Below are 27,116 nucleotides of genomic sequence, written 5' to 3'. Positions count from 1 at the left end.
GAGAGTTTTGGCTAATTTACCCTATATATTAGTAAACTAGACAAAAATCCCCATTTAATGTTTCAAATTAAAAGCAGTTCCCAACTCGAGCACACACACATATACATACACGCACACACATGCATATAAAAGAATCAAGAATTTTATTATGATACTTTTCTATAATATTTTATTATAAAAAATATTTAAGACATTACAGTACTATTATTTTTAAATATATTTTATTATTTTTAATCTTTTTTCTTCCTCATCGACTACATGTCTCTCTACTGTCGTCTGTCTTTCCACTGTTTGCTTTCTCGCCAGCGGCCTTCCCATTGTCAGCCTTTTCCTCTACTGCATGCTGCCCCCTTCTTCCTCCTCCTCCACTCATCTCTCCGACGTTCGAACTTGTCGCTGCACATCACCCTCCATCCTCCTTCTCTATCCATCTCTCTGCGTTTGAACTCGCTGTTGCAGCCACCCTCCCTCCTCCTCCTCCATCCATTTTTTCGCCGATCTGACCCATAGCTCACCTCCCCACTGTCCATATTGTCCCCCTTCCTCATCTTCCTCCATCTACCTCTCTGCCGCTTGCTTTCTCATCGTCGCATGTTGCCCCCATTCCTCCTTCTCCCCCTCCATCTACTTCTCCATTGCCCATTTCTCATATCCTTTTTGTTCTTGTTGGGTGGATGTCTAGCCAGGATACCACCTCCCAAGATCCTTTCAGTACCACGTAATGCAGCAGGAAGAAAGAAGAACAAAACAAAACAATCAAAATACGTGGATCAACCACAAAAGGGCTCACCACCATGGGACATGCAAACTTCACTATAAAAAAAAATTACAAGAGGAGACCTCACCCTCAACCCTTGTACACCCAATTCTCTCTCTCTAGAAGTTTTCCTCTTAAAAGCTCTCTCTCTCTTGGAAGACCCCTTGAACCTTTGAAGTGACTGGCGTCCGTGTCCAGGAGCCATGCTCCTTCTCTCACAACAGCCTCACGCCTCTCTCTCTCCTCTAGGTCCCGTACTGCTCCGTATGGGCATCTTCAGCAAAAAACTGGATCTTCGCCTTCTCTGTTGCCTCACAGGCCTTTTAAAGGGCTTAAACAGCGTTTAGATTAGGTTTAGGAGTCCTTAATCAATCCAAATCACGTCCCAGACCATCGGATCAAGATTGGGATGTCCCTGGGCCCTCCGATCGTGCTCCGGTCTACGGAATAATACCGTGGACCCGAGAAACTTGTAGGAAACGCCCACGCGGTCCATAGGCCCACCCATGGACCGCCCGATCCATGGTGAAATGGAGTACAGGGCCTAGGCAGGGCGCCTGGGCCTGGGTCGGCCAGCGCGCGCGGGCCCGCGTGTGGGCTGGGCCACACGTTGGCCCCGCCTGGACCGCGCGCCGCCACCTGTGGCCGCATCGCCGTCGCTCCGCCGGCGGTCCTCCATCGCCTCGAATTTTATGCCGACTTCAAAAGCTCGTATCTTCTCCATCCGAGCTCCATTTTAGGTGATCTTGATCTCGTTGGACTCCATTTTTTATCGTGAACCTTGCTGTGGGCTCAATGTGGGCTAAATCTTGAGGTATCAAATCCTAACAATCTCCATCTCGACTCGATATTCGACCTCCTTCAAACTCCGAGAACTTCTAGATCTCCTCGCCTCCATGCTCTAGGCAATCGCTTGCTGATCATGGATGGACAAACATGAGAGTCGAGCCAGATTGCTCGATCCCATCTCCATCGTATGCTGTGCTCCTCCTGACCTGAGACCTGCTTGGGGCATCATCCTGCGGCAATAGGAATCTTACCTTGCGACGTCGCCTCTAGTCCTCCCGAGTCTCCTGTCTCGTGCCCGATCCGCCTCTTGGAGCTTCATCTCGCTCTGAGCTCCATCTGGCTCCCGAAGCTCCACCTCGCACTGGGCTCTCCGTCAGGTAATAATGTCCTCTGCTCCCCTTCTTCCCTTCCAGCACAATCCTATCACCGTGTAGCACCCTCAGGATTTCTCCACCAGCTACCGTCCTATAGCCTCTCGAATCCAGTCTGCTAAGTGAGATAAGATTCCGTCTGAAATTAGGTATGTATCGGACCTCCCCCAATCTCCTCACTGCACCATCAAGTGTCCTCCAGTTGACCATCCCAATACCTCTGATCGCACAGCTCGATCCATCCGCAGATATATCGGACCTCCCCCAATCTCCTCTCTGCAACATACATGATAGGGGCATGCAGAATCTAATATCCACTGCTGGGAAAAAGTAGATACCTCATCAGATATCTCTAGGACATCTCCATCTGAATCGCTGTCGGCCATCGCTACAGCAGCCACCGTCCAATTTTTAAGTTAAGGACAATCTCTGGCTAGATGCCCCAACTCCTCACACCGATAACACCTGGTTTTGCTCAAGTCCCTCCTAGATTTGGACCATCCTCGTTGCGATCTCCTGTCGCTCTGTCTACCACCTCCTGCTTCTCCAGAAGCCACCAAAACTGAACTACCGCCACCTGAGCTCGAAGCTGGGTTCTCCCTCTTGAGAACCTCGTTCTGGAGTATCGCCACGGTGACCTCATCCATCTTGATGGTGCTCTTCTCCACTAGAAGAGCAGTCACCAAGGACTCGTACGAAGGGAGCAGCGACGCCAGCAAAACCAGCGCCATAGTCTTCTCCTCAACATTCTTGTCAATGCTGAGGAGGTCGGTGAGGATCTTCTGGAAGTGGCTGAGATGCTCCTGTATGCTTTGTCCCTCAGTCATCTGCAGTTGGTAGAACTATCTCCAAAGGAAAAGAGTATTGGTGAGAGACTTCGCCATATACAACTCCTCGAGCTTCGACCACAGCACCGTCGGGGAAGTCTCGCTCAGCATATGGATCACCACCTCATCCGTCAGTATATGCGGATGGTACTCACCGCTTGCATCTGTAGCCGTTTTCAATCCTGCACCTCCATGGTAGTCGGCTTCTCATCGCATAAGAGAGCATCGATCAACCTCTGTTGGATGAGCACGTCTTTTACCCTTGCCTGCTACAAGAAAAAATTGCTCTTACTATCGAACTTGTTGATCTCCATCTTGATTGTTCCTGTCTTCTCCATCTTCAGTCTTACTCACCACCGCTGCAATCTGCATTCTTATACCACCTTGCTTTGATACCACTTATTGGGTGGATGTCTGGCCAGGAACCACCTCCCAAGATCTTTTCAGTACCACGCAATGCAGCAGGAAGAAAGAAGAAACAAAACAAAACAATCAAAATACGTGGATCAGCCACAAAAGAGCTCGCCTCCACGGGCATGCAAACTTCACTATGAAAAAGAAAATTTTACAAGAGGAGACCTCACTCTCAACTCTTGTACACCCAATTCTCTCTCTCTAGAATTTTTCTCTCAAAAGTTCTCTCTCTTGGAAGACCCTCCAAACCTCTGAAGTGACTGGCGTCCGCTGTCCAGGAGCCCTGCTCCTTCTCTCACAACAGCCTCACATCTCTTTCTCTCCTTGGGTCCCGTACTGCTCGTACGGTGCATCTTCAGCAAAAAATGGATCCTCGCCTTCTCTGTTGCCTCACAGGCCTTTTAAAGGGCTTAAACAGGGTTTAGATTAGGTTTAGGAGTCCTTAATCAACCCAAATCACGTCCCAGACCATCGGATCAAGACCGGGATGTCCCTGGGCCCTCCGATCGCGCTCCGATCCACGGAATAGTACGTGGACCGTGAGAAATGCAAGAGAAATGCTCATGCGGTTCACAGGCCCACCCGTGGATCGGAGTATAGGGCCCAGGCAGGGCGCCTGGGCCTGCACCGGCCCGCGCGCCGGGCCCGGGCCGCGTGCCCTGCTGGGCCGCACGCCCGTCGGGCCGCGTGCCCGACTGGGCCGCCCGCCCGTCGGGCCGCATGTCTGCGCGTTGGCCCCGCCTGGGCCGTGCACTGCCGCCTGCGGCATTGCCACCGCCGCTCCATCGGCCCGCCGCCGACGGTCCTCCGCCGCCTCGGATTTTGTGCCGACTTCAAAAGCTCGTATCTTCTCTGTCCGAGCTTCGTTTTGAGTGATCTTAGTTTCATTGGACTCCGTTCTTCGCCGCGAACCTCGTTGTGGGCTGAATCTCGAGACGTCAAATCTTAACAGTTCTCCTCTTTTGTCTACCTCTTTTTTGGATCATCGTCTCTTTTTCTTCTTCCTCTGCAACTAGGGCCTGTCGCTCGCGTTCTTACTACCATACGCCAATTTTCGACGGAAAAGAATGGTAAGGAGGAAGGAGGGTGAGGAGAGGTGCACTTTTAAAATACGACATCGATTTTTTAATTTTTAGATGGTATTTAAAATTTAATTTATTTACTGGACCAACCATCTATATAGTTAGTTAAAATTAATCACTGATAAATAGATCAATACCGTCTATGTCAAAATAGAGGGTCAGAAAAAAAAAATAATAAAATGGCTAAAAGAGTCGGGGGAGCACTGTACCAAAGCAGCAAGTTTTTTACAATCATGCCCAACAAAATATCCGAAGCTCTTCCCATCCTCCTCTCAAAGAACGTCAGGATTCTGCAGAATCTCTGAGTCAGGGTCCCCATCCAGAATCTGCTAGTCCCTCCGTCTCCATCCCTACTCAACCACGAATTTCCGAATAAAACCAGCAAAATTAGAGGAGGAGTGACTATTTCCTAATTGCGACCCGAACATATAGATTAGATTATGTTAGATTAGATTATTTTCGGGGTATGAGTTAGATCACCGATGCAATCCTGGATTTTCCACAGAACCGGAAAGGAAAGATTGCCAAAAAAAAAAATCATAGGATCCGATTTGTAAAGATTTCCAAAATTTTTTTATAGATTTTCCTATTTTTACTTTCTCATAATTTTATAAATTCGCACCATTGGAGGATGAAAGAGGAGAAAAGAAGTGGAGCGAAGAGAGCGTGCGCGGAGATCAAAAGAGTTCAATGGAGGAGGGAACGGTATTCGATTCAGACTGGGCCCCAGTCATGGCAGACATCGCACATCCTTTCGACCAATTCTTTGCGGAGAATCCGGCTATTTTGGTTAATTGTTTTCGTCATCTAAGCTACCATCCAATTATTTTCATCAAAACTTGTACATATTCTGAATTAATTTTTCATTGTACAACACTGATTTTTCTTTCCCTCGATCTCATGCAGATACCAACAGTTCAACATGATACAGCGAGGAAGAGATCGTACTCGGAGCCCTCGAGTTACACAGGCGGATCGGAGACCACAAAAGATACCGACACTAGTGCTGAAGAAAGGCAATTAAGAAGGTAAACGTATATGGTTTTTTTGTTGATATTTTTATTTTGTAAGTCGATGAGGCTTCTGCTGCCTACTGTTGTCTGTTAAGCTTGCATTAATTTAAAACTAGTTCCTTAAGCATGTTATACTTTTTCTTTTCTAGCATAAAATAGTATTAATATATTAATATAATCATAAGGCTTCTAAGTCTGTGATGTCGCAATTAATAAAGAAGTGAGCATGTCTTTCTTTCTAATCTGATGCGTTCTATATCAAGTAGGAAGTTGGTGAATCGGGAATCAGCAAGACGAGCGAGGCAGAGGAAGCAAGAGTTTGTTGCTGAGCTTCAGCAAAAAGTAAGATGCTACATTATTGTTGTCGCTCCTTCCAATCTCTGTCAAGAAGCAAGCATGTCCAGCAGTAGTACATACATATTTTTCACTTTTATTTGCTCAGATCATTAATTTAGAAGCTCTTATTGCCTATCTAAATGCCGTAATTGGATACTCTGATTAGATAACAGAAATGCATATCAAAAATGAAGACCTGAAAGTGAAATATGAAGCATCAGCTCGAAACTACGAACAAGTTCTTGCTGAGAATACGACCTTCAAAGCTCAGGTAATTAATGTGATAACTTCTTATTCATCGGTATAAATGTTGCTTACATCAGACTTGTCAAATTCATGTGCAATGAGTTTGTATAACTTTTTGACTAATTTCCGTGATATGCGATCAATAATTTTATGAGCTTGATCGATGGAAATTGCTATTATGGGGTGGACGTTACCTTATAGGAAAAAGACTCCCTCTTCTTGGAGTATTCATAAGAATTAATTAATTTGATATTTTATTATTGTATTGCATATTTTTTACTTTTATTTGCCCAGATCGTTAATTTAGAAGCTCTTATTGCCGATCTAAATGTTGTTATTGGATACTTCTGATTAGATAAAAGACATGCATGGCGCATATGAAGACCTGAAAGTGAAATATGAAGCATCAGCTCAAAACTACGAACAAGTTCTTGCAGAGAATATGACCATCAAAGCTCAGGTAATTAATGTGATGAACTTTATTCATCAGTGTAAATGTTGCTTACATCAGATTTGTCAAATTGATATGCAATGAGGTTATATAACTTTTTGCTATTATTATGGAGTGGACGTCACCCTATAGAAAAAAGACTCCCGCTTCTTGGAGTATTCATAATAATTAATTAATTCAATATTTTATTATTGTATGATATATTTTTCACTTTTATTTGCTCGGATCATTAATTTAGAAGCTCTTATTGCCTATCTAAATGCCGTTATTGGATACTTCTGATTAGATAAAAGACATGCATGTTGCATATGAAGACCTGAAAGTGAAATATGAAGCATTTGCTAGAAACTACGAACAAGTTCTTGCCGAGAATATGACCTTCAAAGCTCAGGTAATTGATGTGGTAAACTTTATTCATTGGTGTAAATGTTACTAACATCAGACTTGTCAAATTGATATGCAATGAGTTTACGATCAATAATTTTACGAGCTTGATGGAAATTGCTATTGTGGAGTGTAGCATTACCTTATAGAAAAATAACTCTCTCTTCTTGGAGGATTCATAATAAGTAATTAATTCCATATTTTATTTTTGTGGAAAAATAACTCTCTCTTCTTGGAGGATTCATAATAAGTAATTAATTCCATATTTTATTTTTGTATTATATATTAATAAAAATCAACAAGTATAATTGAAATATTATATGGATATAATATTGTCCTAACTCTGCAAAATAAACTTGTTATTTTGTAAATCTTCCAAATGCTATGCTTTTAAATGCAATTTTTAGTCTATGAAGAATTCATTCTTGATTTGACACATCAAGTGCCCCTATATTTTTGATTTGTTCAAGATTTTTCTAAGAAGAATATCTTTTTGATACTTATAATCTAAACGTAATAATCTTGAATATGATTACTGATTATTGTTTTGGCCTAAATTGTGGCTTTTCAACAAAAAATAAAAGTATATACATTTTTAAGGGGTTTAGTTTCCAGACTTTTTTTTGCAAGTGTTTTTAAGTGTATGCTTTTGTATGCTGTATTGTGAGAATATTTAGTTGGATTAGTTTGATAGGACATAATAAATGGCCTTAAATAGGAATGCTTGATGAATGGGAATCTAAAATGCTAATCCTAAATAGCTGAGATGATGCCTTATGATAATATTTGTAATTACGTTATTCTTATATCTCCATAGAAAATAAATTTGTTACATCATTTCATCATTTTGATCGAAAGCCATTTTAAGATGGCTTCACTTTTTGATGGGCCAAGCATCAAAGAAATACATTTTTAATTTTATTTGACCCTTTAATTTGCTGTTCATACTTATCTAATGAAGACCATGCATGCACCACAACAACAGCTATCTGGACTTCATAAATAAGTAGCATCTATGCAAACAATAAATATTAGATAATTCTAGTAATTTTACAATTTTATTATCCTAATTTGGTACTGATTGTTTTTTTTTTTTTTTTATCACTTTTCTTTTAAGGAGAAGAGAAATAAAGATGGGGAGAAGATGAGTGCTCCAATGCCAACTAACCTAAATCACATTCAGAAATCGGCCTGTGGCAAGCAGAGCTACTTGGAGTTGTTGCAAAATGATGATCTTGATCCATTTGAACTTGGAACCATATTTGATTGGTAGAGATCATAAGCCAATATAAAGAAAGACTATGTATATAATGCACTTATTATTAGTTTTGTAGTTAGACGGGGACGTCTTATATTGGTCCTTATTTTGGAGTCTATAACTCTTTTTTTCCAGTTCATTATATAAATTAAAGTTTATCTTAATTTCATTACAATCTGTATTTTCTTCATGCCTTTGTTTATGTATGCTTAATGTAATGCCAAGTTGCCAACACAAGGATAACTCGTTCCGTATGCACCTACCTCTGGATATGAAAAAGCTTGAATCATCTCTATATATTTTTTGAGCCAACTCGTGTATACAAGATCCGTATCATTTACCATATCCTCAAATGATATGATGCCTATGCTGGATCAATGGGGTCTGTTGACAATGTATCAAGGGTGATAAAGTCATTATATCATAAGTTTTTTATTTTTTTTTCCTTTTTTTTTTTTTTTGTGATTTTGTATTATAAGAAGTGAGTGTGTTACTTGCACACCAATGTCAAGGGCATTCTTAACAATGATAGGAGTTATCAGCATAAGTAGCATAACAGCATCATGGATCATCATCCATGATGGATATGGATGGATGACTGGATGGGTACCATGCAGTCACATATACAACAATAGCAACGAACATCATCACTTAGTTTTGTTTGTACAATTGAAACTGAGAACCATGGGAGGTGGTGGGAGCAACTTCCTTCGCCTCTCAGTTCCCATTCAGTACTTGCCATGTGTAAGAATTGAAGTTAATATGTAAATATTGCACACAAAGGGAAATAAATTTTTTTTTTTTTTTTTTTTTTTAAAACTCATCTTTGCATTCTCTTGAGCTAGCTTATTCGGTGATGAAGATATCGAAGTGGAGGAGGGCGTAGTGGTGACCTATCCAACCCTCTTAATTTCATTCATCAAAGGATAGCCACCATGAAAAGAGATGGGTGCAACTCTAATATTGAGTATTATTCTAAATTAGAAAACCCATCCCTAAGAATCCTTCTACTTTATATTATCAGTAAGTGCAGGAGTTAATAATGTCTGTACAATAAAACAAAGTCTGTACTTGGAATGGGACATTGCAACGTTTTCTTTCCTCCAGTCCATAGTTATCTACGAGGCTAATAGCATCCAATATTTATGATTATAATTGCATTTTGCGTAAACAAAAAGTGTACTTGCACTATAATTTTTCCTATAGATTCCAGCATGTGGAGACGCTATCATTCAGTATTTAAACTCAGAATCTTTATAAACTAAATAGAGGGGTATGACTATTAGGACTAATCCTAACTCCTGTCCGGAACCACTACTTACATTGTGCCAGGCATGAGCCAAACTTGCATGCATGTTTCCGACAAGAAACGGATTGGTCACTCTTGCACAAACAACAAGAGCTTTATTTTTGGTGCACGAAGACGGGTCTTGAAATTATTTGTTCTTTGGTAATGCCAATAACATTGCTAATTGATGCTTCAAATATAATATTTCTATTTGATACACTCGCCATGCATCAATTTTATACCTGATGGTGAGGACAATGATTCCTTTTCACAACAATGTCAACCTTCTTCCTTTGATAATGGAAAGACAAAATTTCACTCCTCTACCTGTTTGGAGAGGGGGCAAAAAGGGATTAAAAAAACAAAAATATATTAGTGTTGTATGTGTTAATGCTACTTTTCTGTGCCAGATAGCAAATGTGGATAATTATTCATCACCTTTCCTTGTGATCAATCATCTTATTCGTTATCATGATATCGCTCTTCTAGATTAGCAGAAAGATATCTGATTAATTTTATAATCCTCAAGTGCATAGTTTCGGACATTCCACTATAGTGAAAATGATCATTACCACGCTATTAAGTTATTTTACGACGCTAATAAGCGTCCCATTAAGCTTTACGATGCTTCAAAAAGCGTCGCCTATGTAAGAGTGGAGATGAAAAGCGCCGACGTTTTTTAAAAGCGTCGTTATTTTTTAACGACGCTTTAAAGCGTCGTAAAATTAAATTATAACGGCGCTTATAAGCGTCGTTAAACATATTTCTAACAACACTTTAAAGCGTCGCAAAATTTAATTTTAACGGGCTTTTTTAGCGTCGTTAATGACTCCGCATCCTCCACTCTACCAAGACGCTTTTCAAAGCGTCGGCTTTTTTGTCTTTAACGACGCTTATAAGCGTCGTTAAAATTATTTTAACGACACTTATAAGCGTCGTTAAAGGTTTTAAGAGAAAAAAAAATACAGATTTTATATACAAAAAAAAAGAATACATACATTCCTGTACAAAATTATATCAATTATTCTAACATAAACCTGTACAATCACCACCATTCACACCTGTACAATCACCACATTCACACCAAAAGCAAACTTAAATAGCAAATTTAATCAAACCAAAAGATATTATTTTATATAAATAAAAATAAAATACTAATCGTCCATTACAATCAAGAGTAATATAAATAAATATAAGAATATAATAAAAATAAAATAATGTCAATCCGCAGGCGGATGGTCGTCGTTGTCTCCACGTGACGTGCCGCTGTCTCGACGGGTGCCTGATGTGCCAGGAGCTACAAAAACATATCAAAAGCATGATTTTCATATCTATAAATAAAAATATATAAATCATTAAATTAATACAAAAATATATATTTAATAATATGTGTTTACCTGAGATGGACCATACATATCTAATAAAGATGTAAGGCGATCAATCTGTCCCTTCATGGCCTGCATCTCGGCACGGCTCTGTCGCATCTCCTCCATCTCAGCGGCACGACTCTGTCTAATCTCCTGTATCTCCGCCTCGAGTCTGCGAACGCGTGAATCTTAAGCATCTGCTGCAGCATGCTGCGTATATCTACTAACCTCAGATAACTGAGTGGGGGTGACTCCTACTCCATAACCCCTCACTCGGCCGTAGCGCTCTGGTCCCATCAACTCTGTGAACACCTCGGCTTCTATACGGCTATACTGTGTAGATGCTGCGGACTCGTCGTCACGCTCCGTAATGAGAGATGTAGCCCTCTCCTGTATTTTTTTTGAAAACAAGAGTTATACATTAATAGCTAACAAAATTAAATTTAAATCATTACAAAAAATAGAATATTAATAATACCGTACATATAAATCTCTCGACTCATCTCGAACAAAAGTACCATCCTGATGAGTATGAGTCATCCGGTAAAACTCCACTTGTCCGGGTTCCCTCCCATGCTCATCCACCTACACAAATAATTTCAATTTTAAGCAAACAGTTATAATAATTTAAAAAAATATATGAGTATCATGATACAGACATGGTCCACGATACATAATGATAGTAGTTATATAAATATTTCAACATAAAAATTAAAAATTAATTATGAAAGTTTAAGGAACATACAAACTCCTGTCGGAGTCGTGCATAACTCTTCGACCCCGATGTATGAGGAACAGACTGAGCTGCTCGTGCAGCTCTACCAATAGCAGAATAAGTCTGTAAAATAAAGTAAAGAACTTGTTATATATATAATATATAATAAAAATCAATATTTTTATAAAATATTAAAAAAAAAGATAATAAGCAAATAATATACCTGTGCCCTCTCGGAGAACCAATAATGAACCAACTCCATCCACTGATGAGGGGGTACATCAGGAGGACAATTCCTAGCAACCTCCTCCTCTGTCATACCCTGTCTCATATAGTCCTTCCTCAATTGTGCTCTATATTCTTTCCATTTGCGGTTGAGAGACTTCATTACAAAATCATGAGTGGATGGAGAGAGAACAAACTTGCTCTATAAAAAAAAAATTAAATGAAATAAATTATATAAATGATTAACAATTAATATACAGTATGAACATCAATTCATTACCTCTATAACTCGGAGGAGCTCAACTTTGTACGTTGGAAGCATGTCATTCCATTTTGCATAGCCCAACGGACATAGCTGAGGCCTCCGAGCAACAGTCCCCAAAAATGAAGTCAATAAGCAGGCAGCTTTCTTAATTGGCTGACCTAGCTGATTGCACTCCACAATAATCCTCTCGCCCTCACGCATCTGCCACACATCTCGTACTACTGTGGGTCCGCGTCTGGGGCGTACTCTCCCGGATCCGTCTGCAAAAAATACATAAAAGTAACTATATCATAAATATACATAAAATGAAATAAAAATAAAATTACATGAAAGACAATATATATCCTGCACGTGTATCTCATCATCTGGCTGATGAACAGGAGGATCGTGCTGTGCTGATGATGAAGGACAGGGCTCAGAATGCTGTGCAGCTGAACTGGCCTCAGGCTGCTATGCTGAAGAAGACGTACCGGCCTCTATCTGTGAAAACTAGAACTGCACACCAGCATATCGTCCCCTGCGATGCATGATGTCACCTAGCATTTATATAAATAAAAGGTAGAATCAGTTAATATATGGAGTAAAATAACACAATAATTAATGCAAAATATATACATCATAAATAATTATTACCAGTAACAATCAAGCAGTAGTATTTCCTTCAAATTCTGTTCTAACCAACGTCGTCGTAGCATTTAAATCATCAGTTGGCACAAAATTGTAGGGCATACATTGTGTATAAGTGTCATCGTCATCATCCTCCACTTGATTTCCCATATCATATAAGTCTCTAGGTTTTGTTTTGATGACAGTAAATCAATCTTTATCTTTTGCGTCTTGTACATAAAATACTTGACGAGCTTGAGGTGAAAAAATGAATGAGTCATCCTTCAATAACATACCAGTGTGTATCAACCTTGAAAAATTTACAAGTGTAAATCCATTTGCATCTTGTTTCAAACCCCTTGGTGAGTTTATGTCTATCCAATCACATCTTGTTTCAAACCCCGTTGGAAGCATCAAATGCATCAACACCCTCCCACAACTGTTTCAATTCCTCTATTAAAGGCTGTAGAAAAATATCAATATCATTGTCTGGACCCTTATCTCTTGGAATAACCATTGACAAGATAAGTGATGATTGTTTCATGCACATCCACGGTGGCAAATTGTAAGGTATCAAAACGACTGACCAAGTGCTGTAGGTAGAATTTAGGGTTCGAAATGGATTGAAGCCATCAGAAGCTAAGCCAAACCTAATACTGCGAACATCAGAGGCAAAATCAGGATGCCTATCATCAAATTCTTTCCATTGAAGACTATCTGCTGGATGTCTCAACATTCCATCCTTTGTACGTCCTTCATGATGCCATCTCATTGATGAAGCTGTTTTTGATGATGCATAAATCTTTTTCAATCTAGGTATAAGAGGAAAGTAACGCAATACCTTGGCCGGTTTCTTTTTACTCCGCGTTGCATCCAATTCATTCAGTACATCGTCTCGATCTTCTTTTTGTGTTATCCATCTTGAAGATCCACATACATTGCATGACTCTTGATTAGCATTTTCACCCCGATATAACATACAATCTTTCGGACAACTATGAATCTTTTCGTATCCAAGATCCAATTCTTTTACTACTTTCTTGGCTTCATAATACGATGGTGGTAAACGAGTACTTTCTGGAAATGCATCCTTTAATAACTTGAGCAGCATGGTAAAACTTTTTCCAGACCATCCATTTTTTATATTTTATATGAAATAAATATATAAGAAAAGAAATCTTAGAAAATTTCGTACAATCCGGATATAATTCTTCGTCTGCATCTTTCATTAAGGTATGATAACGAGCTGTCTCATCATTAGATGTATGTATAGGCTTCTCAACATGCATACATTCCGTATGCGTACATCCATCAAACATCCCAACTGTTTCTTGTATACTACTGGATTCTCCTAAATTTTGAACACCAAATCCAAAAGCATCTGTGATCAAACCCCTTATATCATCATCTCTTGCAGAATTGTCTTGTAGGCTAGTGGATCCAAAATGAGTCAGGGGTTGGTTACATGATGATGGCAACATAGATTCTCCATGAAAAATTCAGTCGGTATAACCTCTTAAAAAACTATTCCATACCAAATGTTCTTCAACATTTTGTGGATCTAAAGAAGAACTATTTATACATTTCTGACATGGACATAAAATCTTTTCATTCAAACTACTTTTCTCCATACCAAATTTAATGAAGTCATGAACTCCATCTAAATATTCTTTACTATTCCTTGATTTATTTATCCAACTTTTGTCCATTGTAGGATAAAAATGACCGAACTTGCAATTTATCTAAAAATAAAAAAAATTATACAATCTATATTAATGCAATGAGTAAAAAATATCAGTCATTTCATAAAATTCAAAAAAATAACAGCTAGATAAAGTTTACATAGTAAATGCTTGCTATCATCAACTAATAGGTAAAGAAGGTCCTATCCCATTCAGAAAATGCATTAATTCTATAGGTCAATTACAGAAATCAAATGATATGCAACAAGAGCCGAAAAAAATTTCGACAGCATTTCCCTTAGTTCTTCCGTATAGGAAGAACAAAAGAAAAATATCATCCGAAATTTTTTTCGAACCCTCAGCATACCATTTGATTATGGTAATGACCTATAGAATTACTCACATTTTCAAACTATCCATACTGGATAATCAATTGATCAATGTACATAATTCTTTTATCCGTACAAAAATAAATAAATGTATGGATACAATAGAATATGTATATTAATCAAAAGATGGATCTATGTTTCTATGCAATGCAATTTTTTTTAAAATTAATTCATAATTAACTTGATTTAATACCTGATATTAACTTGGAGAGTAGTGGACAAAGAAACTTGGCCCAGCTTAATCCAGATGCTTAGTCTTCATCAGTCACGAAGATAAGGATAACGTAGGCCACACGATATCAGGGTCCAGCCACATAACGAGCGCCACATGTCAGATAAGCAATCAATCAGGATTCATGAAACTATGAAATTATCCATTCATCAACCATGTATCACAATCTTAATTAATTGTACTATATATTTTCAGGTGAACTCATAGAGAGATACTAAGAGAGTGTGGTTGTAAATTGATCTAGCTCTATATCATTTATTTTATGCTATACATGTTTACCATATTTGATAATTTAGGAGAGGTGTGGATGAAGATGATCATGACTTGTACGTTCGCTCCACAAGTACATATGAACCAACCATCATTCGATATTAGATTTTTTATTTGTTTGTCATTATCTTTAAAAAATCTCAATATTATTCTGGTTATGTGCTATCATGTGCTGGTTTTCTGTTCTTTTTCACCCTCTTTTTAGATCATGAAAAACTTATTACACCAACCAGATAGTGACCTACTCAGTATTTTATGTAGTTAAGCCAATTTTTATAATTAATTTTCCAAATCATGTCATTTTATCCTCTATCTAGGCCAAATAAAATCGAAATCTAATTAGCATATATTTAATTGGTGCTAGTTTTCTATATGTATATGATTAATTCTATCATCAAGAGCTATAATATATTAGCTTTGCTGGTTGGCACCACTTCTGTGTATAATATTTTTTTTATTTTTATATTTTTGGTAAGAGCTAGGTTGAAGTTCAAGTCCTGATGGTGGTGGCATATCTTCAAAAACTGATTCCTCCTTTGAACAATCTACTATTTTCACTAAATTATAAATATTTTATCGCTGCACAAAAATGATCATTACCACTGTCAACATGATCAGAAATAACAAATAATGGCGACATCATATACAGCTAATTTATCAAAAACAAAATGCAGTTAATTACATATAACACTATTTCTAAAAGTCAGAATAATAACTCAAAATAATATTGAATTTAATAGAGAATGATGATGTATCTAGAATTCTAATCAAACATATGAAACCGAATATTTTATACCGTCAACATACAGGAGACACCATAAAGCATGAAGAAAGTTGTTTTCTTTTTGCCCAAAAAGAAGGCCTTTCTACTTGAGGTTAAAGGCCTTGGGGAAAGACTTTGGGAAAACCATTTGAGATTAAATCTAAGCTGGAAATCATTTCATATGGACAACACCTAGTCAGCTGCAACAAAGTCCACGTTGGGAACTTTTAAAACCCACAAGAAAAGATGGAAAACTGACACCCCAAAAAATGAAAAAATAATTCATAACACGTAGAAATTATTAGATGGATATCCCCAGTGGACCGATTCAAAGCCTGGGGCAAATGTATGGTGGATAACAGGATGAATTGTCATCCTTGTTTTAATCTTAAAGAGTATACACACAAGAAGTAATATTATGGTGAGTGACAATTAGATTGGTCCACCGGACCTGATCATTCTAATAATTCCTCCAAATACGTATAATATCGAAATCAAAATCAGCCATTTACATTTCCAAACCTAGGAAGTTCATGTTCCAAACCCTCTACACCAGCTGATCTCCAGTAAGTATATAATAACCCAAGAATCGAGAATATGGAAAGATCAGAAGCATTCCATGAATTCAACCCAAATCATCAGTCCAATAGGGGCAGTTGAAGTAAGCAAGCTCATGCGCATACAAGTCGACGATAACATTAGGTCTCTATCCCTGTAGCTTACAGGCTCCAGGGTGATCCATGCTAAATCTACCGGCTCTACGACAATCAAAGCTGCTAACAATTTCAAGCTTGCATCCCAAAAATCCAACAAAAACCCGCTATTATATAATTAAGCTATTGTGCGAGTAGTCACACAGAATGCATCAATTGATCGTCCATTCTCTCTTGCATGGCCTAGTGCACATATGCAGAGGAAAGAAAGTGTGCAAGCAAATTTAATATGAAGATGGCCTGTGTGAGCAACAGAGGTTCCTTAGGTGATGGATGGATTCGAGAGAGATAAAAATTTGTTAAGATTAGAATTCTCTTTTCCTTTCGAGTGAAATATCAAGCACTCATGAAAAGAAGAAGGAACCAAATATATTCGAGAATCCTCGAAAAAAATATTGAAAATATTTTTGTCAAGTATGAATTATCGTTACTCAAAAACTTTACAAATATCAATCCTCCAGAGTATTTATTTTATATTCTCCCTTCAAAAAATAAATATGAGACTCATTAATTTTTTTACCACCTCTTTTTTATTTTTTATATTAAATATAATATTTTGATATAAAATTTATTTTTTTATACTAGATTAATTCCAACCAAACGGATCCTAAAGTTGCCATGGCGGCGGCAAGGTTGGACAAAGCTTATTTATTTTGCCATCCTAACTTCTGTTGGCCATAGAAGATGGCACCAATCTGTTAAAACTGTCGACCATTATGCGTCCTGGAACCTGAGATGCTACTTTTCTCCCATCCATCAAGAGCAACATTGAACAAGTAAAAAATATGCATCAAATTATAATTAAGATTGCATTCAAAATCAGATCCTGATGCTTATTTTTTTTCCAACAGATGCTAACTATTTGACGGTTTACATTTATCTGTCTTCTTCCTTCTTCAAATTCGGAAGACCTGAAGACTTGATCCAAAATCCAACCAAAATCCAAAATCCAACCAAAATAACGCTCGGAGAGGGGGGAAACATGAGAGAAAAGATAAAAAGTGAGGGAAGGAGGGAGGGAGAGAGAGAGAGATCGAACCTTTGGGCCGAAATTTAATCGGTGGAACACGAATCAGTCCGCGCCAAACAAAATCCAAGAAAAAGTGCACGGCAATCGAAGGGAATCGTGATGGGAAGATGGCCGCCGGGAGGGGGGGAGGAGGGCCGGTCGGGTGGCTGTTTCCAGGAGGGCGGACGGCGTATGGCTTGGACCGCACGGGCGCGGCGTCGACGGACGCGGCAGCAGAGAGGAGCGGCGGATGGAGGTGAGGCGTGGACGGCGGGTGCGCGTGGACGGCGGGTGAGGTGCCGGCGGCGGAGATGGGCTGGGGTCGGCGGAGGAATGGATGAAAATTAAAGGAGCGGCGGTAGATAGGTTAGGGCACTGGAGGAGGGGGTATTAAACGAACCTACCGATGCTTTTTAGCGTCGTTAAAAAGCGTCGGTATTTTCTTTATTTAACGACGCTTTTGCTAAAAGTGTCGGCGTTGACAGTGCTCCAATGTTACGACGCTTTTAAGCGTCGTTAACAAACGACGCTTTTTAAAAGCGTCGGCAGGTCAGCGCAACCTGCCGACGCTTTTCAAAAGCATCGACAAAAAAAAATCGATAATTTAATATTTTTTTGTAGTGTTCCTCTTGATTATTTCTCCTTTTTTTTTTGCCTCCCTGTATATAAAATCTCTGAGAACTCTGATGAATAAAATTTTCTTGCCATGGAGAACTGGTACCTACTTGGATGCCAAGAAGAGTGGAGGAAAAAAGAAGTCTTAAAAGAGAATCATTTGGTCCAGGCGAATCATACCAATACCCTTCACAAAAGAGACTGCGTTGACAATTTATATAGTAGGCATAGGAAATTAAAGGCCCAATCAAACGTGGTTCCTACGTTACACAGATGTTCTCCATCCTCGTGTGCGAGTGTATATGTCATTGCCTGAAGACTTGCAGACTGCCTACAGGTTGGAACAAACAAATTAACATTATTTGTGAAGCAGCTTTCAAACCAACAAATATGAACCCTCCTGATCAGTCCAAGCATCATTTTTTGTAAGTCAAACATTCACATGAACAAGTCCAATTCATCCCACATCTTATTCAAATTAGCTTAGGGGATGTTTGATTCGCAACCGAAATTAGAAAGAAAATGAAAATCGAAACGGCTTGGAATTAAAATCGAAATGGTCAAATTTTCTAAAATATTTGGTTCGTGATCGGAATCGGAATCGGAATTAGAATTAAAATGAAAATTTGAATTCATAGAGGAGAGTAGGGATTGAGTTCTATATAGATGGAGCCATTCTCATTTTACTCTGAAATCGGAATCGGAATAGGACTCCTCCCAATCAAATAGTTGGAATGAGAGTCATCCATTCCAATTCTGATTTCAGATCACCACTCTTCCCAACCAAACATTCTTTTAGTTTCTTCTGACATTCAGATCCTACTAAAAGTAATATGCATGCTTAGCTTAGTCAAGTTGGGTATTGTCAGACCCCTGATCCATGTATTGGACTTATTTTGCATTCATAATTACGTTATGCATAAATGAGGATCCTTTTGAGAATACACAAATGAGAAAATCACCTTCTTGCATGCCATGAATTAGGATGCTTTTAGTCAAGCTGGATCTAGGTCATCCAATAAAAAAAAAAAAACAATATATCATTTATTATTGAAAAAAGATATCCTGTTATCCAAATTTGGTTGAAATTTTTGAATGAAAAAAATTTCACTGATTGGTCACCTGACAACTTTTGCTGTTTCTAATGAAAAAAATATCTACTTTCTTGGATGATACGATAGTTTCTTATTGATCCATTGATCGGACGTATAGTAAAGTTGTTCTAATCAATAATTTTACATAAGCTGCGTGTAGGATATCTTCTAACCATAATGCATCCAATAATGATGCCACATGGAATGTTCCACAAACTTTTATCCCTATGCAATCACCAATACCCTGTTTCACGTGAAGCTGGAACTTTTTGGAATGATTTGATGATTAAAAGGTCGCCGATACTTCCTTCGCGTTTGAAAAAAACCCAAAGTCAGGATATGCTTGTATGATACGTTAATAGTTTATCACATCACATGGTAATAGGATTCACTGCCCATTCGGTTCCCATTAAACAAAGTCCAGGAAGACGCGTATACCAACGGGACCCACACGCTGCGAAGAAAAGCCATGGTGCACGTTCTTTGAGGACTTCTATTCTCCCACCATTGAAAGAGAGATGCTTATGGACTTCCTTGTCTAATTTAAATCATCAGATTTAGTTTTTTTTAAAAAAAGAAAAGAGCTTTATGTATCCTTTGAATAGTTTGATTGGATTTCTTTTTTGAAATGCTAGGGATAAAAAGGGATGCTAAAGTTCATCATAAACCACCTATCTGATTTGAGGTATGCACCCGAAGGGGTATGCCAGGCAGTACTCCAAATGAAACAAAAATAAGTGCATTGAAAGCAATGCATTTTTTCAAACCAAGGCAGCCACATTCATGAATGGAAGTAGGTTTTAGATTTCAACAAAATTACTTCAGTTCTAAGGTACTTGGATCCAAGTCAGAGCAATTCCATAGGTGGGGCAGGTCAGGTTTTCTCCCTCTTCAAAGATTAGATTTATTTTAGAAGGTTCGATCATTGACAAGGATCTTTCTTTGTCTGTTCTAACAAACTTGTTCATGTTTTGATGCACTTGGATTCATCCCAAGTCTACCCGACTTGATTGGTGCAGCGCTGGCTTCATTAGTGGTCAATGGCTGCACTCATCCAAGTCTATATACTGATTAAGATATTTTTTTTACATAATTTTTTTTTTGTGAGTTTTTAACTTCCATGCAGCAAAATCTTCATCAAATTATTCAATTATTAGTTTATGGAAATCTTGACGTGAATGTCTAAGTAGGTTTAACAAACTGGAAATTTAAGCCTAGTCACCCTTTCTGTTACCTGAAAAAGATCAGTAGGGACAGCTCAACTAATACTTTGTATATCTGACCTTTGCTATTTATTAATTTCCAGCATTTAGTTACCAAGGAAACAAAAGAAAAAGTCTATAAAAAAGGCAAATATATATTTAAAAATAACAAATATTATCAATATTTATATTTAACTATGAAATTTAAAACAAGCTTTTTTTTTTTCCTGGGTTTCCCTCTCCCACTGGCTTCCACTGAAAGTTTGAAGTACGAAACTCGATACTGACAAAGAGCAATGTAGAAGTAAAATAAGTAAAAAAAATTAAAAAAATTGATCTAGATCGGCAAACTGATAAGGGAAAATAGAAAAAAAAATTGTAATAGAAGGAAAGCAGTAGGATTTATATTCTATTTTGCAACTTGAATATTTGTATTTACCAGAAAAAATAAAAACTTGAACGTTTAATCATGCAGCTGACCGGATCCAGAAGAAGCTACTGCCTGTTTTAGATATGGACATTAATTCATTAAAAAGGAAAGATCAGGAGGTAAGCTCACAGGCTAAGTGCTCACATCCTGGCGCTTGTCTGGGCACAACAGTAGTATTGAGGGTTTTGAGAGAGAGATTTGGTTATTATATTCGACTGAATCGAGTGGACATTCAATGGACAGTGGCCGAGTCTTTCTCGGGGTTTTGTTAAGATCTCTTCTCCATCGCTGACAATGGAGGAGCCGACTAACTTTACCCTTACTTCTAAGGTATTGTTATCAAAGACAGTATATAAGCTGGTCTTTGTCCAGCACAACAGAGTTCACCTTCTCCCCATGCCAACCAAGACAACTCATCAGTCGTCGTCACGTTCCCCTTAGAGCCCCGGAGGAGGGTAGGAGGGAGCCGGAGAGGTGAAGGAGAAGAGGTGGCGAGGTGGGTCGCCTTCTTCAGCTCTTGAAAATTTGGATCTTTTTTATTGGCATTTGGTCGCATTTGGGCTGGCGGGTTTGGGGAGATCGGTTTAGACTTTTTTTATGATCTTGGTTCCTCTAAAGTTTGCATTTCCGGGTGGATTTTCCGAAAAAGTTAGGATCTTGGGCGCTTCTTCAACAAAAAGTGGAGAATTTTGGGTGGAGTGTTCGCCATGTTGCGTCTTGGAATGTGGTGCTTGAGTTTTGATTTGAAGATTTGGGTTGTGATTCAGTTTTGGGTCGTTGAAATTATAGACATTGGAGTTGTAGTCGGGAAAAAGACAACTTGAATATTTGGATCTCGTCTCGAAAGTTTGATTTCATGAGTTTTTGGAGACTTGGCTGTTATCGATTGGGCCTTCTAGGAAAAGAGTGGATTTATTTTTTGGAGCTTTTCGAAATTTTTATTCCTGCACGGATTTAAATTATATTTTTAAAGAGCGGTATATTTAAAAGTTTGATTGGATGCCATAAGATCTTGAGGACCTCTGGGTGCTGCTGATTTCGAGATCTTGTGAAAAGGAGGAAGCTTTGGAGCTTCTTTGTTTGTTAAATGAGAGGATTTTGATTTTGGCCATGGTGTTTTGAGTTCTTTAGGAGTGTTCATGGATCATTTGGGATTTTAGTTGAAAGGGAGGAAGTAGGGGCTGAAGCTTGGTGAATTATGGCCTCCATTCCTATGCCCTCTCCATCAGTGCTCCCACCATTTCCGTCTGCCTCTGCTCCACCACCACCTTCTTCCACTTCTCCTCGTCCTGCTGGTTCTCCGCCGCCGAATTTTCTGCCCAATGCCACCTCTGAACCACCGACATCATCGAATGCACCACCTCCGGCAACTGCCCCTCCCCCTGCTTCCCCTGCTCCCCCTGCTCCTCCCCCTTCCCCTCCTCCTTCGCCGCCGCCACCTGTTCCATCTTCTCCACCGCCAGCTTCCCCTCCACCTGCAGCCTCGCCACCCCCACCTGCTGCCGCTTCCCCACCGCCAGCTTCCCCTCCACCTGCTTCTGCTTCTCCGCCGCCACCGATAGTGTCATCTCCTCCACCTCTTGCTTCTTCCCCACCTCCCACATTATCTCCTCCGCCACCTGCTGCGGCTTCCTCTCCACCATCTCCCTTACCTTCATCACCTCCATCGACTCCTAATTCACCTCCACCATCTTCTAGCCCTCCGTCTGCAATTGTCCCGCCACCATCGCCCTCCAGGCCTCAACCGTCACCACCATCGTCGGATTCACCTCCACCGTCGCCATTGGCGAAACCACCCGGGAGTTCACCTTCACCACCAGTTCGATGGTCACCTCCTCCTTCTGTATCCCCAGGCCCACCTTCCGATCCATCAGCATCACCACCTTCTCTTCCTTCTCCTCCTCCAGGCAATCCTTTTAATGGTGCAAGTCCATTTACCCCGGCTCCACCCTCTCCTCCTGCTTTCCTGGTGGTTTACCCCCTCCTACCCCACCATTGGAGGACATATCCAAGCCGAATTCATCACAAGGAGGTGGTGGGATTAAAGCTGGTACTGCAGTATCTATTGCTGTGGTATCTGTTCTGATACTTAGTTTAGCAGGACTAGCCGTGTGGTTCACAAGGAAGCGTAAAAACCAGATTGGTGGATATAATGCAGGGCTTGTCCGGCCTTCACCATTTGAGTCTTCAGAAATGTCAGGTAACACCTAAAACTTTCCCATGTAATTTTTTAGCATTTTATTTGACTATTGTCCTATAATTTGTTCATGACACAATCTTTTTCATTGGGAAATTCTAGAAGCATTGTTAGAAAACTTACCAAGAAAATGTTTGTGTATTGTCATGCCATTATGGCCATTTAGTTGACAGTGTTTACTTTTGCTCATTAGATGCATCCCATCGAAGATCCCCATCAGCTCCTCTAGTATATCACCATCATACTGGAAGTCAAGGAGCATTCATGAATTCACCATCTGAAGCAGGGTTGGGCAATTCAAAATCATATTTCACATATGAAGAACTATATGAGATAACCAATGGCTTCTCGACCAAGAATATTTTAGGAGAGGGTGGATTTGGTTGTGTTTACAAAGGATGCTTCCTAGATGGAAGGGAAGTGGCTGTGAAACAACTCAAAGTTGGTGGTGGACAGGGTGAGCGTGAGTTCAAAGCTGAAGTTGAGATTATCAGTCGTGTGCACCACCGCCATTTGGTTTCTCTTGTCGGGTACTGCATAGCAGAGAACCAAAGATTGCTTGTCTATGATTATGTGCCTAATAATACACTTCATTATCATCTTCATGGTAAGATACAACCTTCGCGTGTACTCTTTTTATAATAGTAACTGATCCTTGTTTGAGATTGATGGAATTTTCATTTCTCAAATTATGCGAAGAACTTCTGTTGATTACGAATTTGCATTTGCAGGGGAAGGAAAGCCAGTTATGGATTGGCCAACCAGGGTTAAGGTTGCAGCTGGTGCAGCTCGTGGAATAGCATATCTGCATGAGGATTGTAATATTTCCATCAACATGTGCTTTTGACAAATTTGCCATCATGAATAGGCATTTATTAATTACTGGTCACTTGTTTGTTTCTCTTGGCTGTTTTATTGTTTTTGGTTAGGTCATCCCCGGATAATTCATAGAGATATAAAGTCCTCAAACATTCTATTGGATAATAGCTTTGAAGCTCAGGTTAGCCTCGATATAAGACTGTCTGTGATATATTGTCTTGATGCTCATCATACTTTTGATACTCTTGTGATTAACTCATATTTATGACCTAGGTTTCTGACTTCGGGCTCGCAAGGTTAGCTATGGATGCTTGTACACATGTTACTACTCGTGTAATGGGAACATTTGGGTAGGTGAACCACATACAATGGTATTTTTGTTACATGCTGAGTAGAGGATTCCATAAAGGTTTCATCTGAAATTTATGATGGTTTTGGCTTAAGATAAACTGAACTTATTTGTCCTTGCAGATATTTGGCTCCAGAGTATGCATCAACTGGCAAGCTGACTGAGAAATCTGATGTTTATTCTTTTGGGGTTGTGCTCCTTGAGCTTATCACTGGACGAAAACCTGTTGACTCATCACAGCCTTTGGGTGATGAGAGCCTTGTTGAGTGGGTAAGCTAGAATGGTTAAGTATTGGCATTTATCATACTGTATTGTATAAACACATTGTTCTATGGGCTCATATTTTGAGCATTACGAAAGTAATGCCACCACAAAGGTTTGAATCCTAGACCTCTCACTTGAGTGAAGGCTTGAATCCGAGACCTCTCACTTGAGCAAAGAGAGGGTGCACATTACTGGACTAAAGTCATGTTGGCTTATGCTGTGGCTTCATGAATCCTTGAAATCCACTTAATAAAATCATATTTTTTTTAATATATTTTCACATAAGTTTTATAAGTGGTATGAACCTAATTAATGCGATTTGGCATGGACAAGTGACTGGTTTTTCTAGCAGGGACATTTTTAACTCTTGATATCAGATCCAAACAATCATTTGACCCTCATTTCCTTCTCTCTCTCTCTCTCTCTCACACACACACACACACACACACATTTCTGCCTTATTTTGTCAATCACAAGTCAATCTTTCACTTAGATATAGATATAATTTAGTGTTTTAGTTCATCATCAGTGTTATCCTTTGAAAGGTTCGCAAAGTTTCAGAAGGTCAGCTAGCTCATGTTGGATAAATTCCTTCCTTGGACCTTGAAGAAATTACATAAAATTGATGGTCATGGCCTCATAGGTTGATAGATGACATTAAACTGGTCGTAGATTTCAGAATCTCAGTGAAAGCAGAGAGCATGAGGCTGGCAATATTCTTGTCTGATTGGATTGATATATCGTTTCCTTGGCACCAAAAATTGAAAAGAATTTTCCTTGGCACCAAAAAATGAAATTAAGAAGACTTGGTTCTTGTTCTTGGAAGCACCTAGGATATTTGTCCAATACTTTGAGGGATGAGGATGATGGCTTTCTTTTTATTTGATGACTGTTAAAGTTTTGATGATGGATGATTAATTTCAGAGTTTGCGATGTTACATTATAATATTGAATATGTATTGTGGTCTATATTATTTCTGTAATGAGCAGGTGATGGATTTGTGGATTTTAATGTTATTTTCTGAAGTATGGGCCATGTTATTGTGATAACTCATTGTGCTTTATGAATGTTCTTTTACTTATATCCACATATGTGTGTGTGTGTGTGTGTGGTTGTATCCTATCCAATCTGTAGCATATTTTTTTTCACGAATTGCTATATCATCATATTAATGTCATGTTGCATCCGTATCTATGTCCATGTTTCATCGGCAATAAGGTTACTAATAAACTAATCACAAGTATCAACTAACCTGTAGACCATGTAGGAAAATAGTTTGATTTGGAGTTTAAGATGTGAAATATGATCAGGTAAAGCAGCTTATCTTATGTAACTGTATCCTAGGTTGAGAGGGAACTCATAAGAGAGGATGAATAAAATTTTCTTACAATTGAGATTGGACATTTTCTATATTTTTTGACACCAGGATCTGCATCACTGGTTTGAAACACAACACTTAGGCTCTGCCTCCCACTCGAGAGCTCTGCAGTGCTTTAGGCTTTTAGTTTTGCAACCCGATAAATTATGCATAGATAAATTTTTTTTCTTCTTAAATATATTTTTTCTCTTTCTAAGCAGCAAAGTTTACTACAAGAGAAAATGCTTGGAATCTTGCAAACTGAGCAAATATTTGGCAGCACACAATGTGAAAAATCCTTGACACCCATTCTCCACTCCAAGGAAATTACTGCCCATAAAAAGTCCTGCTCAAGCATATGTCATTTCTCATTTCCACTCAAGTTTCCTCAGATTTTTTCTAACTTATCATTATTCAAATGATAACCTCTGATTTAATTAACTGCAAATGTAATATTTCAGGCACGACCATTTCTGGGCCATGCACTTGAAACTGGAGAGTTTGAAGAAATACCTGATCCTAGGCTTGAAAAGAACTATAACCAAAGTGAGATGTTTCATATGATTGAAGCAGCTGCAGCATGTGTCCGCCACTCAGGAGCAATGAGGCCTCGAATGAGTAAGGTATAATTTTGACAATGGAATCAAGGTTCTTATTTGTTAGAGGAACGTTGTACTTCACATGCTATTTTAACCTATTCTTTTCTCCCAGGTTGTGAGAGTCCTTGATAGCTTAGCTGACAATGACCTTAACAATGGTGTTAAACCGGGTCAAAGTGAACTCTTCAATGCACCACAATCAGCTGAAATCAGACTATTTCAGAGGATGGCATTTGGTAGTCAGGATTACAGCACTGACTTCAGCCAAACTAGTTTCAGCCAAGCTAGTTGGAAGAGTCGATCAGGGTTGTAAACAGGTTACTTTTGGCCTTAACATCGAGACTATTTGTTTTCTCTTTTTCCTCTTTTTGTGTTAGTTATTCTTTTATACAGAAGGATCGATGTCTTATGGATTTTTCCGTATTCTTTCTATAGTTAATAAAGTGTTGGCTTTTAAATTTTGATAAAGTTAGGCGCTTTTAATGCCCGCGTCTATAATTTCTTCTTCATTTCCTGATACTGCATTCTGAAGGAGGCAGTAAAGGCTTGTCTGCATGAAATATTACCGACTGCAGTGCCAGAACTTAAACTGAGTAACAGTTTTTGGACATTATCACTGTGGTGAGTCTTTGGTGTTCAAGTAAAAACAGTTTGAATTGTGCAGCCTGCATGAGAATTTTCAAAGGGTTTTATCAGGAGTTTGAAGGGTATACATGCAAATAAACCTTTAGATTGAG

General features: G+C 39.0%; 3 protein-coding genes across 3 annotated transcripts; 2 read left to right on the top strand and 1 right to left on the bottom strand.

The window, feature by feature from the left end:
* Positions 1 to 4,517: 4,517 nt before the first annotated feature.
* Positions 4,518 to 8,055, top strand: LOC114914833 (uncharacterized). The gene is made up of 7 exons (XM_029268571.2): positions 4,518 to 5,029; positions 5,147 to 5,268; positions 5,520 to 5,595; positions 5,756 to 5,860; positions 6,191 to 6,295; positions 6,573 to 6,677; positions 7,788 to 8,055. Exons 1-7 carry the CDS (start codon positions 4,931 to 4,933, stop codon positions 7,941 to 7,943), a joined length of 768 nt encoding a protein of 255 aa, XP_029124404.1. The 5' UTR covers positions 4,518 to 4,930; the 3' UTR covers positions 7,944 to 8,055.
* Positions 8,056 to 10,772: 2,717 nt separating this feature from the next.
* LOC140854002 (uncharacterized) lies at positions 10,773 to 11,706 on the bottom strand. Its single transcript, XM_073249127.1, has 4 exons — positions 11,522 to 11,706; positions 11,329 to 11,421; positions 11,067 to 11,168; positions 10,773 to 10,973 (listed from the first exon to the last, which is right to left on the bottom strand). The coding sequence occupies exons 1-4, from the start codon at positions 11,684 to 11,686 to the stop codon at positions 10,773 to 10,775; spliced, it is 561 nt and encodes a 186-aa protein (XP_073105228.1). The 5' UTR covers positions 11,687 to 11,706.
* Positions 11,707 to 22,769: 11,063 nt separating this feature from the next.
* On the top strand, positions 22,770 to 26,819 carry LOC140854121 (proline-rich receptor-like protein kinase PERK8). Its single transcript, XM_073249574.1, has 8 exons — positions 22,770 to 22,993; positions 23,184 to 23,597; positions 23,722 to 23,808; positions 23,920 to 23,990; positions 24,083 to 24,159; positions 24,281 to 24,428; positions 26,242 to 26,403; positions 26,492 to 26,819. The coding sequence occupies exons 1-8, from the start codon at positions 22,987 to 22,989 to the stop codon at positions 26,690 to 26,692; spliced, it is 1,167 nt and encodes a 388-aa protein (XP_073105675.1). The 5' UTR covers positions 22,770 to 22,986; the 3' UTR covers positions 26,693 to 26,819.
* The last annotated feature ends 297 nt before the right edge of the window (positions 26,820 to 27,116 follow it).

This window comes from Elaeis guineensis, chromosome 15, assembly GCF_000442705.2.
Source record: "Elaeis guineensis isolate ETL-2024a chromosome 15, EG11, whole genome shotgun sequence".
Taxonomy (NCBI): domain Eukaryota; kingdom Viridiplantae; phylum Streptophyta; class Magnoliopsida; order Arecales; family Arecaceae; genus Elaeis; species Elaeis guineensis.
This window is presented reverse-complemented; position numbering and strand designations above follow the sequence as displayed.